This window comes from Oncorhynchus keta, chromosome 32 (genome assembly GCF_023373465.1).
Source record: "Oncorhynchus keta strain PuntledgeMale-10-30-2019 chromosome 32, Oket_V2, whole genome shotgun sequence".
In the NCBI taxonomy this organism is placed as follows: domain Eukaryota; kingdom Metazoa; phylum Chordata; class Actinopteri; order Salmoniformes; family Salmonidae; genus Oncorhynchus; species Oncorhynchus keta.
The window spans coordinates 30,751,468-30,771,392 of NC_068452.1; the positions used below are offsets into that span (position 1 = coordinate 30,751,468).

The following is a 19,925-nucleotide window of genomic DNA, read 5'->3' on the forward strand; positions in this document are numbered from 1 at the left end:
CCTTCCTGTAGGTTTTCACTCCAACCCTGTTCCTGGAGAGCCACCTTCCTGTAGGTTTTCACTCCAACCCTGTTCCTGGAGAGCCAACCTTCCTGTAGGTTTTCACTCCAACCCTGTTCCTGGAGAGCCACTTTCCTGTAGGTTTTCACTCCAACCATGTTCCTGGAGAGCCACCTTCCTGTAGGTTTTCACTCCAACCCTGTTCCTGGAGAGCCACCTTCCTGTAGGTTTTCACTCCAACCCTGTTCCTGGAGAGCCACTTTCCTGTAGGTTTTCACTCCAACCCTGTTCCTGGAGAGCTACCTTCCTGTAGGTTTTCACTCCAACCCTGTTCCTGGAGAGCCACCTTCCTGTAGGTTTTCACTCCAACCCTGTTCCTGGAGAGCCACTTTCCTGTAGGTTTTCACTCCAACCCTGTTCCTGGAGAGCCACTTTCCTGTAGGTTTTCACTCCAACCCTGTTCCTGGAGAGCTACCTTCCTGTAGGTTTTCACTCCAACCCTGTTCCTGGAGAGCTACCTTCCTGTAGGTTTTCACTCCAACCCTGTTCCTGGAGAGCCACCTTCCTGTAGGTTTTCACTCCAACCCTGTTCCTGGAGAGCCACCTTCCTGTAGGTTTTCACTCCAACCCCATTTACAGCTAACCTGATTCAGTTTATCAACCAGCTAATTATTAGAATCAGGTAGTGCTCTAAGACCAGTGAGTCTGTCCAGAAAGTTCAAATTAAAGCTACACCAAATTTAAATGGATGGCTTTAGATAAATGTACTGAAAACCCTATTGAATGAAAACTCCATGAGAAAATCTATTGGCTAGCAAGTGGGAGGGTTTTTAGTACTGTTTTCATCTCATTCCAACCAGTGCTGTAAACATTGAAATTAACTACAATGACTTAACCTGACTAACAGGTTGTCGTCATCAGAAATATGTATACATTGAAATTGCATTGAAAATAACACATAGAAATGTAAAACATATTTTTCATTCTATATTCAATATATATTGGGTGGTTGAAATTAAGTAGAATTTTACATGTGATTATACATTTTATTTGACCTTGTTTCAAGGTTGATAGTAAAATGTTGTGCTTGAATCAACATCCCATTTCTTCCTAATCAGAGACTCCTACTGATGTAGGAGGAGTAATTCATTTCAGTGCGATCAAGTCCACCATCCAGATGCCTACCTCTATATACCCTGCTTAGCTAACAAGCTGGGTTTGTTTCAGCTGAGCTGTCATGTCAACACATTTAGACATTGATCAGCTTTCATACTCCTTTGTGTAGACTACCTAAATAACATAGAATAGTTGACAGTAATTCATCTTACTTCTCATACCCAAGCTGTATGTGAATGTCAATTCAGAGTGAGTTTGGCTTTATGTCGGCTACATTGACATCTGATTTGCCCAACAAAGGACACCATCATTTCAACGTGTAGCTAGGTATACTATCATTCATCCATGGTAATTGGATTATGGGAAGTTTAGAAGTAGTTACCATTAGGCCTGTAAATAGGATGCCAAATTCATTATATTAATAATACACTTTTACCATAGGCGATGGTTGGCCCCAGGTAGTATCAGGATAATCGAATTACATCTTCCAATTACTGCGACAGCAGATAGGCTGCTACGGTGTGTGTTGCCCTCCACTGTGGTGTCTGGGCTGTGATGAGAAATGAGGAGGAACAGAAAGCAGTAACCAAGTGTTGCCAACTTTATTACTATGCCCTGTTGGCATAAGCAATGGCCCTGATTAGATTTAGAGCAGTCCTCCACACAGAGGCCTTTTCAATGCCCCATGAATCATTAGCCCATTTACAACCCAGGCTACGGTCTGAGGAGGATCCTGTTGTTTTAATGCATTTGTTTACTGTGTGATGGATTCATATTTCATAAAATATTGGTGAAATGTTACAATTTGATCGACTTTAAGATAATTTACTATTCAGTCTAGTAAAATATTTTATGGAAGAAAAATATTTCTCACTACTTGATTGCTACTTCACTGGGTGATATTGTAATGGTCAGCCTAGAGGATCTTTTCTGTAGCCTACACAGACGGACACAAATCTACTGTGCCCTTGCCATTAGAGGAGTTACACAGAATTCTATGGCTATTTTATTAAAATGCTCCACTACAAACATAGAGAAAGAAAGATTTATTCTGTAGTGTCCTGTTGTATATGTTTGAGGGATAAGTGCAGATTAAGTTATAGTCCTCACACAGTCATGTGGTTGGCTTGGCGTTTTAGCCCTCCTGGATACAAAGTTTATGGGTGTGTATTTTTCATTTGCAAACATTTGACAGCCATTTTCAGCTGCTCATGTTAGCTGGACTCTCTGGCTCCCCCCCGCCACCACAACTGATAGGATCCCAAGCCCCTGTTCTCAAGGTGACTTAGTGTCTGGGAAAATGTATGGAGTGTGAGGTACTGTAATTAATTCAAAGCACGGATGTGCTGAGAATGCCGTTACACAGCCCTTCTGTAGATGGCGCAGGACTCCTGGAGTGTAGGAACGTATTAGCCAGCAGTGTGTGTGTGTGTGTGTGTGTGTGTGTGTGTGTGTGTGTGTGTGTGTGTGTGTGTGTGTGTGTGTGTGTGTGTGTGTGTGTGTGTGTGTGTGTGTGTGTGTGTGTGTGTGGGCGTGTGTTTTTGAGTGTGTTAGTATACATGTTTACAGCTCACTGATCCACATTAGAGATAAGTAACATGACATGAGCATGGTGAGAGGGGGAAGGGAGCGCAGCAGAAGGGTAATACAATGAAATGCGTTTTGAAACAGTCTGACTGTCATACGGATTAGAGGTCGACTGGTTAATCGAAATGGCCGATTAATTAGGGCCGATTTCAAGTTTTCATAACAATCGGTAATCGGCCTTTTAGGACACCGATTATGGCCGATTGCATTGCACTCCACGAGGAGACTGCGTGGCAGGCTGACCACCTGTTATGCGAGTGCAGCAAGGAGCCAAGGTAAGGTGCTAGCTAGCATTAAATTTATCTTATAAAAACAATCAATCTTAACATAATCACTAGTTAACTACACATGGTTGATGATATTACTAGTTTATCTAGCTTGTCCTGCGTTGCATTTAATCGATATTGTGCCTGTTAATTAATCATTGAATCACAGCCTACTTCACCAAACGGGTGATTTAACAAGCTCATTTGCGAAAAAAGCACTGTTGTTGCACCAATGTGTACCTAACCATAAACATCAACGCCTTTCCTAAAATCAATACACAACTATATCTTTTTAAACCTGCATATTTAGTTAATATTGCCTGCTAACATGAATTTCTTTTAACTAGGGAAATGATGTCACCTCTCTTGCCTTCATTGCACGCAGAGTCAGGGTTTATGCAACAGTTTGGGCCCCCTGGCTCGTTGTGAACTAATTTGCCTGAATTTTACAAAATTATGACATAATATTGAAGGTTGTGCAATGTAACAGCAATGTTTAGACTTATGGATGCCACCCGTTAGATAAAATACAGAACGGTTCCGTATTTCACTGAAAGAATAAACGTTTTGTTTTCGAAACGATAGTTTCCGGATTCGACCATATTAATGACCTAAGGCTCGTATTTCTGTGTGTTATTATATTATAATTAAGTCTATGATTTGATAGAGCAGTCTGATTGAGCGATGGTGGGCACCAGCAGGCTCGTAAGCATTCATCCAAACAGAACTTTCTTGCGTTTGCCAGCAGCTCTTTGTAATGCTTCAAACATTGCGCTGTTTATGACTTCAAGCCTATCAACTCCCGAGATTAGGCTGGCAATACTATAGTACCTATTAGAACATCCAATAGTCAAAGGTATATGAAATACAAATGGTATAGAGAGAAATAGACATATAATAACTACAATCTAAAACTTCTTACCTGGGAATATTGAAGACTCATGTTAAAAGGAACCACCAGCTTTCATATGTTCTCATGTTCTGAGCAAAGAACTTAAACATTTGCTTTTTTATATGGCACATATTGTACTTTTACTTTCTTCTCCAACACTTTCTTTTTGCATTATTTAAACCAAATTGAACATGTTTCATGATATATTTGAGACTAAATTGATGTTATTGATGTTTTATATTATGTAAAAATAAAAGTGTTCATTGTTCATTCAGTATTGTTGTAATTGTCATTATTACAAATATATATATATATATAAATCGTCCGATTAATCAGTATCGGCTTTTTTTGGTCCTCCAATAATCGATATCGGTATCGGCGTTGAAAAATCATAATCGGTCGACCTCTAATACGGATTAATGGATGAAACTGGTAGTTAATTGATGGCATGCCACTTCACTGGAGAATAAATAGCCATGGAGTCACAGGGCCAATAAGTCAACCTGACTTTGCCTTAGGAAATAATATGCAAGTATCATCCTCACCATTAGCACCATTAGCACCATTAGCACCATCATCATCATCATCATCATCATCATCATCATCATCATCATCATCATCATCATCATCATCATCATCATCATCATCATCATCATCATCATCATCACCAGTCTTCTTCTTCTTCACATTCTTCCCATACTCATGTTGTGTCCTTTCCTGTGTGCCCTTTGGCTGTTGTCCTCAGTAAGTGGTTCCACTTACGCCCCTGTGGGAGTAGAGTGACCCATCTGCAGGGCCTGGGTAATGAATGATCATAATCAGCCTCCATCAGGACCCTTAATCTGCTACAGTGAAGACTGCATGCCAACGCACCACCAGCACCAGCACACCCTGATGGGCTCGCACTAACCCTGGGCACAGATGTCAGGGCATCTGCCCCTCACAAACCCAGAGTAATGCTCATACCCTGGGGGACCAGCTCAATGTGGACAGCCTGGACTGGGGGCTTGATCATGAGAAGCCACCGGCCGGCTGGTCAGCCCAGAGACAGTCCCATGGTCTGATGGGGTTATGGGTCGGCAGTGCAAGAGAGGCTAATATGTGCTCACTACAGTATGTGTTCAATCCAGACTCCTTTCAACTTGGGCAAGAGATGAGACAGGATGAGATGGACCATGAGGATCACATTTCATTGTAAGGAATTTCAGTTGAATAATCTCAGAAAGAGTACAATCTGTTTTGGTTAGTATCTGTCTGCTCAAGGGCAACTGTCCATTAGACGTGATAAAATCTTCAGTGTCAATTTCAAAGTCAATGTGAATCATCAAGGTTTTCTACTACATGCCTCACTAATCTACAGGTGTCCTCTGTATGTTGTGCCACCCTGTGCCACCCATACTCAACAAGATCGGGCTAACACTGGCAGCGTCTCAGATCTCATCACCCTGACAGCCTTTTAATGTCCAGTAAAGCCTGGTAATGCCCCATAAACCTGATTCCCTTCTGGCCCTGGCCCTGCCATTCAACTGCCACTCAACACTGGCACCTCCTGTCACTGTTTGCCTCTGGGACTGTGAGCCAAGAATCAATAGTTTCAGTATGTGTTGAGGGAGCAACAGGTATCAGTCTCTCACATGGATGTATGTATGCCTTCTATATTTAAGAAATGTCCATGGTATTCCCACTTGTCAGAAATGCATTAGCCAACAGAGCTAAGTGAGAATTTTTAATCTGAGCCTAAATGCAACCCAGCTATGAAAAATGATAATTCATATACTGTAGATATTTTGTATTGATATTTTCTCCACAGAGCAGTTCCGTCCACACATTACTTTAAACCTGAGGTTTGATGAACAGGGGCTGATTTGGTGGTTAAAATCATATCTGTTCCCATTCCCAACATCCTTTCCCCCGTTGTAATTCTTGACCTTTAACCCCTTCATCCTCCCTGCACCTCCCCAGCAGTATGTTTCTACTAGAGCCCTGTATAGAGCCAGGTGAAATAGATCCATCCATCAACAGCCAGTTGACATGGTGTCCTCTACACCACCACACTTAGTCATGTAACTCTTTATCCCTTCACTTAGCCTCGCCTGTCATTACCACATGATTTATGTTGCATGAAAGATACATTCATTCCATCATGAGAATACAATGTTGATGATAATTGTTGGAGCGAAATAGAAAATAAAGGGTAGGGGGTTTTCACATGGGATCTAGATTGCTTCTCCCCCACTATGAGGATATTTATCTTCAAGATGAGACAATATATCAGGAGAAAGTATCAATTGTAAAATCCTATGGAAATTAATTTCATAGTTACGTTCCAGAGGAAGATATAATCTAATGAGCATCTGTGTCTGTTTGGATGTTCTCATCGCATTTGTATGGAGGTGGTGGTAGTGTGACTACAGTAGTAGTAGGAGGAGGAGCAGTATCAGTATCAGTAGTGATAGTAGTAGTAGCAGTAGTAGTAGTAGCAGTTGTAGTGTAACGGATGTGAAACGGCGCTAAATAGCGTTTCAATCGGTGACATCACTTGTTCTGAGACCTTGAAGTAGTAGTTCTCCTTGCTCTGCAAGGGCCGTGGCTTTTGTGGGGCGATGGGTAACGATGCTTCGAGGGTGACTGTTGTTGATGTGTGCAGAGGGTCCCTGGTTCGTGCCCGGGTATGGGCGAGGGGACGGTCTAAAGTTATACTGTTACAGTAGCAGTAGTGATAGTAGAAGTAGCAGCAGTAGCAGTAGTAGCAATAGTAGTAGCAGTTGTAGCAACAGTAGTAGTAGTAGTAGTAGTAGTAGTAGCAGTAGCAGGAGTTGTAGCAGTAGTAGCAGCTGTAGTAGTACTAGTAGCAGTGGTAGTTGTAGCAGTAGTAGTTGTAGTAGTAGCAGTAGTAGTAGCAGTAGTAGCAGTAGCAGTAGTAGCAGTAGTAGTAGCAGTAGTAGCAGCAGTAGCAGTTGTAGTAGTAGCAGTCGTAGTAGCAGTAGCAGTAGTAGTAGTAGTAGTAGTAGCAGTTGTAGTAGTAGCAGTAGCTGTAGCAGTTGTAGCAGCAGCAGCAGTAGCAGTAGTAGTTGTAGTCGTCGTACTGTGTAGCATGAACAACTGTCTTTCCCACCTATACTTGCACATGTATATGTAGCTAGCTGTAATCAGTGTGATAGAAGGAGAGTTGGTGTGGTGGAAGGAGAGATTCGTTAGACAAACTCCCAGCAGGGCCTGGTTTTGGTCTCCATGGTGACCTGCCCTGTTGGTTAGCTTGGGTCAACACATCATGGCTGGGCTAATGAGGGAGGGCTGCACAGGTCCGAACATGTTGGTTAAACATACCACAAACCCTGTCCCAGGGTTAATCAGTCTATTCATCCAGCCATGCCTCATTGACCCCCTGTGTTCTCAGATCCCTGCTCTGGGCCTGCCTGGGTGGGATTATACATTTGGGACTGACCAACCTGTATGTTTTGTACACTCCAGCCCAGCACATGTAGTGCCAACAGAACCAAAACCATGTAGGAAGCAGCAGTCAGTGTGGCTGGGATAGGATGGGGTGAGGGGTAGTACTAAGGCAGAATCAAACCTATTTGCCACAGGATAAGGGGGTTATGGTTTGCTGCAACTCTCACAGAATGAAAATCCTGTTTTGAATGCCCTCTAAAGTAACTGTGCATTAAGAACAGATAGATATATAGACCTGACTTCCCCTGTTTCTCTGACTACCCCTGTACATCAGGAGGGCTTCAGGCATCATCTTTCTTGTGTGATCTGGGCCTGAATGAACAGTAAAATATGTAGCACCATGCTGAGGGAATCAAGAGTGAAATTGTATTCATAAAATATTCCCTCAGGTTGGATATAATCTTGTCCTATATTTATGTGGTAATTCTGAGAAGTGAATTGGCAGGCATTGACCGCCTTTGTAGGCCTACCCCTCGTGAATTTCAACATTTCAAAAAGGAGGGAGAGAGGGAGCACATTTGTCACATTACAAAGCACGCAGATCACAGAATTAGTCATTAATTACTGTGTGAAATGAAAAAGATTGTTCTGAGCAGCGAGCATGCTAAAAGAGTGCCTATATTGCTTTGAAAAGGCTCATTTTGGGGAACTTGAAAGGGTTTTATCGAGCCGCGATGCGTTTCTCACACTTATTAAGTGCTGACGGCATTAATCTCTCTTTGTTGAATTAGAAATCACGTTTCAATTATATTTGGCCTAGCTGAAAAGCACTCATCGCTCAGTGATATCAGTGAAGGGATCCCAAGAGCTGGAGCATATTATATTACCTCAATATCATATCTTGATTTTCCCTCTTTGTATTGTACTGTATACAGTGCAATCTTTCATATAGTATCTAGAATACATAAAACCTATTGTTGAATAATAATGTTTTTTACTAGACAAGTGGCATTCACTCTCACGTATTATAAAAACACCCAAGACTTAGTTGAACTAGCAGAGGAATGATCATCTTTCCAGAGTGTTCAAAGCTGTCATCAAGGCAAAGGTTTGAAGAATCTACTTTGAAGAATCTAGAATATATGTTGATTTGTTTAACACTTTTCTGGTTACTACATGATTCCATATGTGTTATTTCATAGTTTTGATGTCGTCACTATTATTCTACAATGTAGAAAATAGTAAAAATAAAGAAAAGCTCTTTTGACTGGTACTATATAAACTCATCAAAAAAAGAAACGTCCTCTCACTGTCAACTGCGTTTATTTTCAGCAAACTTAACATGTGTAAATATTTGTATGAACATAACAAATTCAACAACTGAGACATAAACTGAATAAGTTCCATAGACATGTAACTAACAGAAATGGAATAATGCGATCCAGTTTTAGTTTTGTTGCCAATCCCTGGCTCATATCTGTCAGCACGTTTTTCTGGACCATATCTTGTGGAAAAGAAACTCAGTGACCAATTATGTGATAAAGACCCCAGATCGAAGGCGTTCTTCCCGAATGTGTCATGTTGACATGTCATGTTCACATGCTAAAAACATATTATGTGCGTGATTCTCCCAACAGTTCCTCAGGAAAGCCGGTCCAGCCCGCTGTCTCCAGTGTGACTGCGGTGGTGCTGATGCCTGGCTGGGACCTAGAGGAGGCTAAGGAGGATTGGTTGGAGTTACGCCATACGTTACAGCAAGGTGAACGCCTATGTAATTCAGAGATGCTGAAGAAGTTACCCTCTCGAATGGAACATTTGGATAACGATCAAACTAAGGATATTATCCGATTGATAAACAGTTTTCTCAATGTGTTTCATGACGTTCCAAGTCGCACGTCCATCTTGGAACATGACGTGGATGTGGGCAACGCTGTTCCTATACGTCAGCATCCGTACCGGGTTAATGCAAAGAAAAGGGAGGTAATGAAAAGTGAGGTAGCTTATTTATTACAGAATGACATGGCAAAACCCAGTAACAGCTCCTGGAGTTCCCCGTGTATTCTTGTTCCTAAGCCTGACGGTACGTCTCGCTTATGTACAGACTATCGTCGAGTAAATGCCATTACAAAGTCTGATTATTTTCCTCTACCTCGCTTAGATTACTGCATTGATATAATTGGCTCTGCTGCTTACAGAGCCAATTATTAGTTAGTAAGTTATTAGTTAGTTAGTATTAGTTAGTAAGTTAGATTTGCTAAAAGGTTATTGGCAGGTGCCTCTGACTTCTCGAGCTTCTGACATCTCATCTTTCGTTACGCCTGAACTTTGTACAATACACTGTGATGCCCTTTGTACAATACACTGTGATGCCCTTTGTACAATACACTGTGATGCCCTTTGTACAATACACTGTGATGCCCTTTGTACAATACACTGTGATGCCCTTTGTACAATACACTGTGATGCCCTTTGTACAATACACTGTGATGCCCTTTGTACAATACACTGTGATGCCCTTTGTACAATACACTGTGATGCCCTTTGTACAATACACTGTGATGCCCTTTGTACAATACACTGTGATGCCCTTTGTACAATACACTGTGATGCCCTTTGTACAATACACTGTGATGCCCTTTGTACAATACACTGTGATGCCCTTTGTACAATACACTGTGATGCCCTTTGTACAATACACTGTGATGCCCTTTGTACAATACACAGTGATGCCCTTTGTACAATACACTGTGATGCCCTTTGTACAATACACTGTGATGCCCTTTGTACAATACACTGTGATGCCCTTTGTACAATACACTGTGATGCCCTTTGTACAATACACTGTGATGCCCTTAGGAATGTGTAATGCACCTGCTACTTTTCAGCGCCTAGTTAACATTGTATTGTGGATGTACCAAATTGTACTGCTTATCTTGACGATGTGGTGATTCATTCGTCTACTTGGTCTGATCATCTTGCCACCTTGAAAAGTGTGTTTCAGCGGTTGGAGAATGCTTCTTAAACCCTCAATTTGGCCAAGTGTGAGTTTGGGAAGGCTACTGTGACTTACTTAGGGAAAACAAGTGGGACGAGGTCAAGTGCGCCCAGTATCTGGCAAAGTGGAAGCAATTGTTGCTTTTCCTGCTCCCACGACTCACGGCCAGTTGCGCAGATTCCTAGGGATGGTAGGGTACTATTGTACATTCTGATAGAATTTATTGACGGTAGTAGCTCCCCTTTCATCTCTGCTTAGTCCCAAGGTACCATTTAAATGGTCCAAGGACTGTACCTATGCATTTAAGTCCGCTAAAGCGCTACTTTGTAGTGCCCCAGTGCTTGCCGCCCCCAACTTTGACAAACCTTTTAAGTTGGAGGTAGACGCTAGTATAGTGGGTGTGGGTTCGGTTCTCTTGCAGGAAGATGAAGATGGAGTGGATCGGCCCTTCAGTTTCTTCTCCCGTAAGTTCAACTCGTGTCAGTCAAGATACTCCACAATTGAACAAGAGACGCTGGCTTTATTGCTAGCCTTACAGTTCTTTGAGGTATATGTGGGCTCTAGTGCCTTGCCGATACTGGTCTTCACGGACCATAATCCTTTAGTGTTTTTGAAGCAAATGTACAATCAGAACCGCCGCCTTATGCGGTGGGCTCTGATTGTACAAGGATACAATGTACAAATAGCCTATGTGAAGGGTTCGGCGAATGTGGTTGCCGACGCTCTATCACGGGTTTAGTAACTGGGGATGTGTTGTTTTTTCTTATTGCAAACTGTATGTTTGCATTTTTTGTGGTGGGTGTGTTATGTTCCCCAGTTTCAGTGTTGTAGTTTGTGTATTTGTGAGTGTGTGTTTCAGGAAATGGCTTCCTGAAATTCTCCCCAAGCAGCTGATTGGTTGGCCCCCATTGATGATTGGAGAGCTGACCCCGCCCCCTCAGTACACAGCTGTCTCCAATTACCAATTCCTTCAACAGCCATATAAGTCAGTGTTCTGTTGTTCAGAAGATAGTTTAATTGTGATATAGAGAGATTGATTGTGATGTCCAGAGATGATTGCTGCGAGAGGAGGCTGATGGCTGTGGGTTATGTACTATTTTGGTGGTTCTCAGAGGTATAATTTGTTGCTAGTATTTTGTAGCCGGTCCTACTAAGGTATGTCTATGACAAAAGGACTGTGTTTTTGATTGTGAAATTGTTTGTAATATTCTGTTTCATTTGTTCTTAGGGGGGAAAGGGAAGGCACCTAGGGAGTGCTTAGGCAAGAGGCCCGCAGGCATACAAGTCCAACGCTCTAACCGCTAGGCTACCTGCCACTCCCAATTGCCTACTGTCTGTAAGCTGTTAGTGTCTTAACGACCGTTCCACAGGTGCATGTTCATTAATTGTTTATGGTTCATTGGACAAGCATAGGAAACAGTGTTTAAACACTTTACAATGAAGATCTGTGAAGTTATTTGGATTTTTACTAATTACCTTTGAAAGACAGGGTCCTGAAAAGGGGACGTTTCTTTTTTTTGCTGAGTTTATATGGGTGGAGACTTAGTCGTGGTCTCAACTTAATGTTGAGGGTTAGAATAGTAGAATACACAAGCAAAAAATGTTATATATACTGAATGTACAAAACATTAATAACACCTGCTCTTTCGATGGTGTAGACTGACCAGGTGAATCCAGGTGAAATGATCCCTTATTGGTGTACTAAAGTGTGCTAAAGCTCCCCCTAGTCATTGGTAAGTAAGTAAAGTGAGGTGTTGATGAACACCGCCCTTTGAAGCCAGTGTGAAAGTGTGTGTGTGTGTGTGTGTGTGTGTGTGCGCGCGACATGGCAGAATCACTGATGGGCTAATGTCATTGGAATCCCATGATGAGCCCTGAGGGAAGATTTACAGTCACAGGTATCACTGCTCAGACAATAGCATGACCCTCCTGGTCATATAGACAATCCAAAGCCTCTGTTTGGATTTGTTACCTAACTGAACATGTTTCTATTCAATCTTTTTAAAATGTATTTATGATGTTCAGCAGAATACTCATACAGTGATTTGATAGATTGATGACATATCACAGTTTCTGAACAGGTTATGTAGGGTGTTAGTAAAATACAAATTTGTCTGCCCTATTGTTGGCATGTGAACTGAACACAGCGCTGTCTATTGGATCTGATATCCAGTGACCTTTCTGGATGAGTCAACAGAGGTGGCCCACTTAATCAACTGAAGCAGACAAACATCTAGAGTCCTGGGACCTGACCTGCTATTCCATTCTGCTGGCATTACAGACCATATGTGGAGTTTTACTCAGAAAAGGAAAATATAGACAATTCCAAAAGGGCCTTGAAGTGGCCTTGTCATTTATTAAAGTGTAGAGTAACAATGGAAATACAGATGATAATTAAACATTTTCCCTTTTAAAATCCAAGTCAAATTATATCAGTGACCAGAGCTCCTGGACTTACAAAAGTCGTGGAAGACATTTTCTGTGGTTTGATAACAAAAGTATTCTCTTTTTATGTGTCTAAATTTAAATGGAAGGATACCGAAATGATTGAAGAGAAAAGTAAAATGTGTCTTAACTGAGTGAGCGGCTAGTGTATTGTCATCCAGGTCTCTCTCTCACAGCAAGACAGCATTTAAAAATATTTTAAATAACAATCAACAGGTTAACTTTGAAGGTATTAAATACTATTCAACATTCTTTTCTTATCGTTTAATGTTTACTTGACAATGTCCCAGCAGTAACAGCCTTTCAATGTCCTCTACTTCCTTCCATCAGCCAAGGATATTATTGCACTGAGTAAACACTCAAGTCATCCATGTTGGTAGCTAATTCATTAGTTTTTGCCTAAACCAATGGCTGAGGGGGAGGCCGCAGGTAGGCTTTCCCCTCCCCAGAGGGAGGGATAGTCCATCAGCCTGAAGATATGGAGGGGGAGGGCTCAGACCTCAGACTCCAGACTGGATACCCTGCCCCAGGTCTTTGGCACATAGGGACTGTTGACTCTTCTGGCCACCAGGACCTCCCTCCGATCCCTGCTCCCAGACCCGGGCAGGGGGGGCTCCTCTCGCGACCGCCCCACCGCGCCCTCGTAGCCCCCAAACATATTGTTCTGGTACACTACCTGTTGGTCCCCCATACGGGGCACAAGGGCATTGTTGTTAGGGCAGTGGCTTGCACAGGGGAATAAGTGGCACATGTCCTTGTTGTAGAATGGCCCGGGCCCCTGGGGCAGTGGCCCCACGTATACAGGCAGGTCTGTGTAGGAGTTCAGGTAGGTGGAGTAGTGTCTGTGCACCACAGTGGAAGAGGAGCGCCGCAAGGCGGCTGCGTTCTGCAGGATAGCCTCCCTGTAGGATGGTAGCCGGGTGGACTGGGAGCACTTGAGCTTCTGCTGCTTGTAGGGGTAGGAACGCATATGAGCCGGGTCTAGGTAGGCAGGCTCAGCGGCCAGGGGGTAGCACAGGTTGTTCCCCTGGCTGCCATACAGCTTGTGGGGCTTGGGGTTGGCCACCACTACGCGGGGGAACAGGTCAGGCATAGTGGAGGTGGAGGGCTTCTCGCCCAGCTGGCGGATCCTGTCACTGCTCCAGGAGGCCTTGAGAAAAGAGGCCCGGCGGTTGACCTTGTCCTTCCCCAGCAAGGGCACATCCTCCATTTCAGGCTCCAGGTAGGGCTTCATGCAGGAGTTGCAGCTGGCGCTGCCGCTGGGGTAGTGGCCCCCCATGCAGGCCATGGTTGATGTAGAAGGGGCGTGGTTGTTCAGGAGGTGGTTGGCCCTCAGCTCAGCCAGACAGGAGGTTGGCTCATCATAGTCGTTCCTCCCCCTGGTGTCTTGGGCCTCAGAAAACACGTAGCTGTGGGACCTCTTCTTCCTGCCCATGTGGTCAGGGGGGTAGCTGAACTTCCGTCCCAGGGGCCCCTTGTGGTGTTCCACATAGATGTCAGGCACCTGGAACTCTCTGTAGGGGACAAATGGGGAGGTGGGGTGCCGGGGCTGGCTCTCCACATACAGCCTGCTGCTGGGGTGTGGGTTGTGACTGGAGGTGCTGGGGGGAGCAGGGTCCCTCATGGCGATGTGGGGGCTGCTGAGGCTGGAGATGGGTAGGGTTCTCTCGTAGAAGTGGTGGCTGCCACGGGCCGGAAGGGTGTAGCGTAGTGGGGTAGGCCGCGTCACCACCCTGGATTTGTCCAGCAGGGGCTGGGTGGCGCTGTCCGAGTAGTGGATGGGGAAGGTGGAAGCGAGCGCCCTCTGGGGGTAGGGCGAGTGGTTGTCCGTGATGCTGGAGATGTAGGGCAGGCGGCTGTGGCCCATGTCTATAGTGGTTGCCACCCGAGGCGGCAGGCCAACCCGCACATTGTCGGCTCCTCGCCGGCTCCAGCTCTCTATGGTCTTGGTGGCATTGTCCAGGGAGTTCTCCACTCTGGTCGAGGTCACGATGTCCTTGGCTGTCTGCAGCATCTTCAGCATGTTGGCCTGGTTGTAGTTGGTGGTGACGTCAGGGTTCTGCAGGTTTCCGTTGCGGTCAGAGTCTTCCACACCGTTGAAGCAGCTGTAGATTCCCTGCAGAGATAGCGAAGGAGGAGGAGATTAGCATCCATCAAAAAGCCTTGTCAGGTTTTGGAACAGATCCACATTTCTCACCCTACACAAAGTTTGACAAGATTAAATCCCACAGGTGTTAATTATCTTTGGCTATTGTGTCTAATCATGACTTTAGAAAACATTATTGCTTGTGTTGATAACATTCACTTTGAGCAAATACAATTTCTATTAACCTGTCTGACCAATGAAGTGAAGACAATTACACAGAGAAGTGTGAAAGCCAAATTAGATTCAGGATTGTCCAAAATAGTTTATAGACAATTTGTTTTGAAAGCTTGTATGCATTCAGGTCGGTGTTAAACACACAAACTATGCAAGACAGTAAATGAAAAGGCAGCAGCTGACCATGCACTTGCTAAATTAGTTTTCCAATTTTTATTTGGACGGCTTTATTTTACTTTGAAATTGGGTCTCAGTCTAGAATGCTTAATCTCACCTCACCACTGAGATGGATTGTTAATGGGCCTATTTAAATTCAATGTCAGACGGATCAGGACCGTAACAGTATTGCACGGTCTCCATAAAGTCATTTTATGGCTTTTTACTCATTTTATTTTTGCATCATTTTTATTTTAGTGCCCTTGAAATATCCTGATCATGTAAATCTTTGACATAGTGCATTACCAATATTTCCCAAGTGTTACTGTGAGGCAAAAATCTAAGAAAGACTGAGAACTTTATGGTCAGGAAGTCAAACATTTTCTGCTGTGTTTGTGAAAAGAGAAACAACACATTTTAATTATGTCGTTGTTGCTGCTTTCATTGAATTGTTGCTTACACTGTATGTCATTTCTTTATGGAACTCATTACTATAAAAAAGGGTTTTGTACCTTAGATTAACAGATCAACTTTCCCATGGTGATTGGACCACATTCTCTGCAGAACCCAAGGACTTCGCAATCTAAGACATGCCTCAGTGTGTACATCTCTATAGATTAGGCCTATGTACCCTTTCCACCCCTGTCCCTCGGAAGAAGGGTCAGCCACACCTACCCTGCTGATGGCGAGCAGGAAGTCGAGGCGTTCAGACTTGCGTACTGAGTGTCTCAGCTTCCAGTAGAGCAGATGTTCCCAGCTGAATACCAGGAGACTGAGCCCCATGGCCACCAGCAGCATGTAGAAGACGCCCGCCATGTTATCAATGTCCAGCTTACTGCTCATCACCTCCTTCTTCTCGTTACGACAGATCCCTGTGAGCCACACCGTCTGCAGCTTCTGTGTGTCACCTGCAGCGAGCGGGAAGAACAGAACACAGAGAGGCTTGAAGGTGTTCATTAAAACACTCTTGCGCCGGTTGTTGTCATTGTGTGTCAATGCCAATCTCACACCCTCATCACTCCCCTCGATATACCCTGACTCAGCATTTTACACTTGTTGTTCCCTGGATTACAGTCAACTCTGTTACAGTATCTCTGAGTGGTCCATCGTGCAATGTACGCCAGTATTTTCATTAAAGTTGAGTTTTTTTCTAATCTCGAGGCTCTGCGGGCCTTCACAAGCTTACTTGTGTGAGTTACGCATTTTTATCATTAATGGGCAGTTTACCAGTTTAGCAAATTTGGGAGTATTTGGGACCTAAAAGGATAAGTACAGCTAAGATTTACAGTTAGCCACCCATCCCACTCCACACAGGGTTAATTGTAATTTACCATCCGCTAGGAACTGGAGCAGGGCCAGGTCTATAGGACGTTTCCATCGGGACTCCTTCTGCAAGGCGATGCCGTAGCCCGTGGTGGCAAAGACCTTCCCACTGCCGATGGTCACCAGCTTACAGCCCTCGTCTTTACCTGCCATGTAGTTCAGCACAGCAGCGTCATAGATGAAGGCATCCAGTTTCCTATCGATAATAACAATAGGGATTTATCTTGTGGGGAAATGCAATTATAGACAAATGTCTTTTTAATTACTATTTAATTACCATGTAATAATTTATCTAATGAATTATAATTTCATCAAACATAAAATATTTGCTTAGACATTTTAGAATGTGTTACGCTGATGTCTGTTTTCTGTCACTGACTGTGTATAATGATTATTTACAGAGTGTTACCCTGATTTGAGGCTGTTGAGGGCGTCCTCCACACCCTTCTGGTTGTATTTGACCATGTGGGCATGCATCTCAGGGTAGTTGCTCCGGATGTTCCTCTCTGTGCTTCCATTTGGGACCGTACCAAAACGAAACGGTGGATACTGCTCCTGTGGCTTCTGGAACTGTTTGGGAAATGTAGAAGTTTGAATTATACATGCATGAACAAGAAACATTTTGATCAGGATACCCAACATGTCTAGGAAGAATACATGCACTATTCATTAAATATTTTGTTTTTTAATATCAAATACATTGACATACTTCCATATTAAGTAATAAAAATGTCCACCCTCTCCTAACATTTACATTTAAGTCATTTAGCAGACGCTCTTATCCAGAGCGACTTATGATGTCTCAACCCTTTTAGGTTCTAGATAGCATTTTATTTCTAAGAGTGTATGATATGCCAGGCAAACCCAGAGGCATGAATATAAACCTCAAAGAAACTAACACAATGACACTGATCACCTTGTCCTTGACTACACTAGACCACTGTCTCTTTGATATCTGCCTGTACCCTCAAGTGCTGTTTACTCAATTAAGTGGTCAGCTAAGGTTACCCTCTATAATTCCTCTCTCAATTCGACGATTAGAGGGCACAATGAACAGAAATTAAGTCCAGGCCATACTTTCCAGAGAATTAGAGAATGACTTCGTCCCCCTTGACTGTAATAAAAACCCCTAATTTCTCTTTATTTTGCCATGCCCCTTTGACGCAGAGTGGACCATGTTCATTTAAATACCCTGACTGTGCAATATACTGGAAATAAATTGTACTTGTTCATTAACGCAAATACTCCAGTGAGCGATAATTGCTAGTAACCTTGGCTTGTCAGAATGAGAGAAATGTCCTCTGAGCCATTTCACATGAATTAATGAGACCCTTGGTGCCAGTCTTATGCATCCCACGTCTCACTGCTGTCTGGTGGAGGAGTTGGAGAGATGACAGAGCGTTGTCCTCGTTCCCATTTGTCCTGTATCCTGTACACTGCCTGCATTAGGATACTCAGCCTGTGTTCCTCATCTCACCCAACAGACCAAGGTTGCTGCTATGTGAATGAGGGAATGCTGTAGCAGTGTGATAGTGCCCCCAGGCACAGGATGTCATACAATGCTCTGTGTTGTAAATGCCTGTTGGGAAGCAATGAAAACCCTGACTAAAAGCATGGATGATGGTTGACCCATAGAGCTTGAGTCTAGCTGGCCAAAGTTAAGTGTATAGGATTCTTACAAAAATCTGTTAACATCTGACAGCTTGTACAGAAAGGAGAGACTAGCACAGACAGGGTCTAAAGAGGGAGGTGCCTGTCTGTACATGATGTCACTCTGAGGAAATGGCAAGGTCTTGTCCATGCATGACTCCATGCCTCTGAAGTGAACAGTCCCAGGAGGAGAAACAATCATCTGTCACTACATAAACACCAGTTACTGTCCTTTAACCAGTTTGTATTCCGCACAAGCCTCTTGTTTGAAACACTTTCAGAAAACGTCCCTTATTAGAGATCATACAGCTCAATTTAAATGTTCCACCTGCAGTGTCCAGTCTGTCTATTCTCTCTGAGCTTCTGTGGATTCTGCTCTGGTTGATCTGTAGACTCACTGTCAAAAGACATTTTATGGGTTATCGTCTTTTTTAGACAAAGTAGAGTTTTAAAAGTTTTAACATGGACTTCCTTGTCAATACTGGTGTAGAGCACCTCCACAGGCCACACAAATATGCATAAGTTAATACTAGAATATATAATCACTGGCAGCTTGGCAAATCCACTGGTGTAATACAATCCAGGGGATTTTCAGACATCATACCTAAAGACTTCAGGGATCTAATTTAATTTCACCACAGACGCTGGGAATCCTATTATGTTTTTAGTATGAGTGGAAAAAGTCACAGTCATGACATTGAGGCTCTGCCGTGGTTATTTGTATTATCTCAAACCGTTCGCAGCCAGGCACTGTTTGCTCATCAAAAATAGGCCACTCTATATTTTCCCTAAGCCTAACATCAAACACTACAGCATGTCCATCACCCCCCCCCCTTTCATAGACTGAACACAGACAGAATTACCAATGACTGATGAATCCTCCTACCTTTTTGTCACTCAGTCCAGAGACTGTGTCAGTGTATTGCTCCTGGATCATGAAGGCTGCCAGGTTGGCAGTGTAGGAGGCCAGGAAGATGACAGCGAAGAAGGCCCATACCAGGACCATGACCTTGCTGGTGGTGCCCTTGGGGTTCTCAATTGGAACAGAGTTGTTGAAGACGATGCCCCACAGCAGCCACACAGACTTCCCAATAGTGAAGGTGGGGCCTCCGGGATCTGGAGAAGGCAGGATGGTGGTTGTGGTAAAGACAGAAGGGATTCAGAGAGGGCGTATATAACATGCGTTTGCATTCCATTTCAATGTAATTTAATATTTTCTGTGATATAATATAGAGTTCTTTCAACCTACTTTTGCGTGACTTTCTACCTTTGCTGATACGGGAGGGTAGAGGTAGAGGGAAAGGTGGTCGGAGCTGACACTCACCCTTGGCGCTCACCAGACTCCGGTTGTACCCCACAGGGCTGCAGTACTCAAAGATAAACACTGTGACAGCTACCACCGTTAAGCACATCACAAACATCATCACCCACACCGCCGGACTGTAGGGCTCTATAGAGGAGGAGGGAGAGAGGAATCAGAACACCTATAGAAGAATCAGAACATCTTTCTGGCAAATGTTGAAACCATGTGCTCTGACAGCTGCTTGCTAGATAATGGCAAGGACAACGTGGTATTGTATTGCCAAAGTAGCACATTGTCAGCAGCATCTGAAAGGGATGCTCTTTAAGAAGTATTAAAGTAAGTAGCGTAGCCTTGAACGAGCCTTGTCTTTTGCGAGTCAAACCACTCATAGGAGATGAAGCCTTTCTCCTGTTTCTGTAGCGTGAGGCACCTTGTTGTACGATATATTCAGTTGTGAGTTCTAAACTCTGTCCAGAGAA

General features: G+C 43.6%; 1 protein-coding gene across 1 annotated transcript in view; it reads right to left on the reverse strand.

The window, feature by feature from the left end:
• Window positions 1-12,241: 12,241 nt before the first annotated feature.
• LOC118364670 (glutamate receptor ionotropic, NMDA 2C) overlaps window positions 12,242-19,925 on the reverse strand; it is a 93,890-nt gene continuing 86,206 nt past the window's right edge. The window contains exons 8-13 of the mRNA XM_052491344.1: window positions 19,468-19,593; window positions 19,030-19,259; window positions 16,903-17,063; window positions 16,502-16,689; window positions 15,846-16,078; window positions 12,242-14,810 (exon numbers count right to left, since the gene is read on the reverse strand). Of these exons, the coding sequence (XP_052347304.1) occupies window positions 13,188-14,810; window positions 15,846-16,078; window positions 16,502-16,689; window positions 16,903-17,063; window positions 19,030-19,259; window positions 19,468-19,593 (2,561 nt within the window). The 3' untranslated portion in view covers window positions 12,242-13,187. The remainder of the gene's footprint in view (window positions 14,811-15,845; window positions 16,079-16,501; window positions 16,690-16,902; window positions 17,064-19,029; window positions 19,260-19,467; window positions 19,594-19,925) is intronic.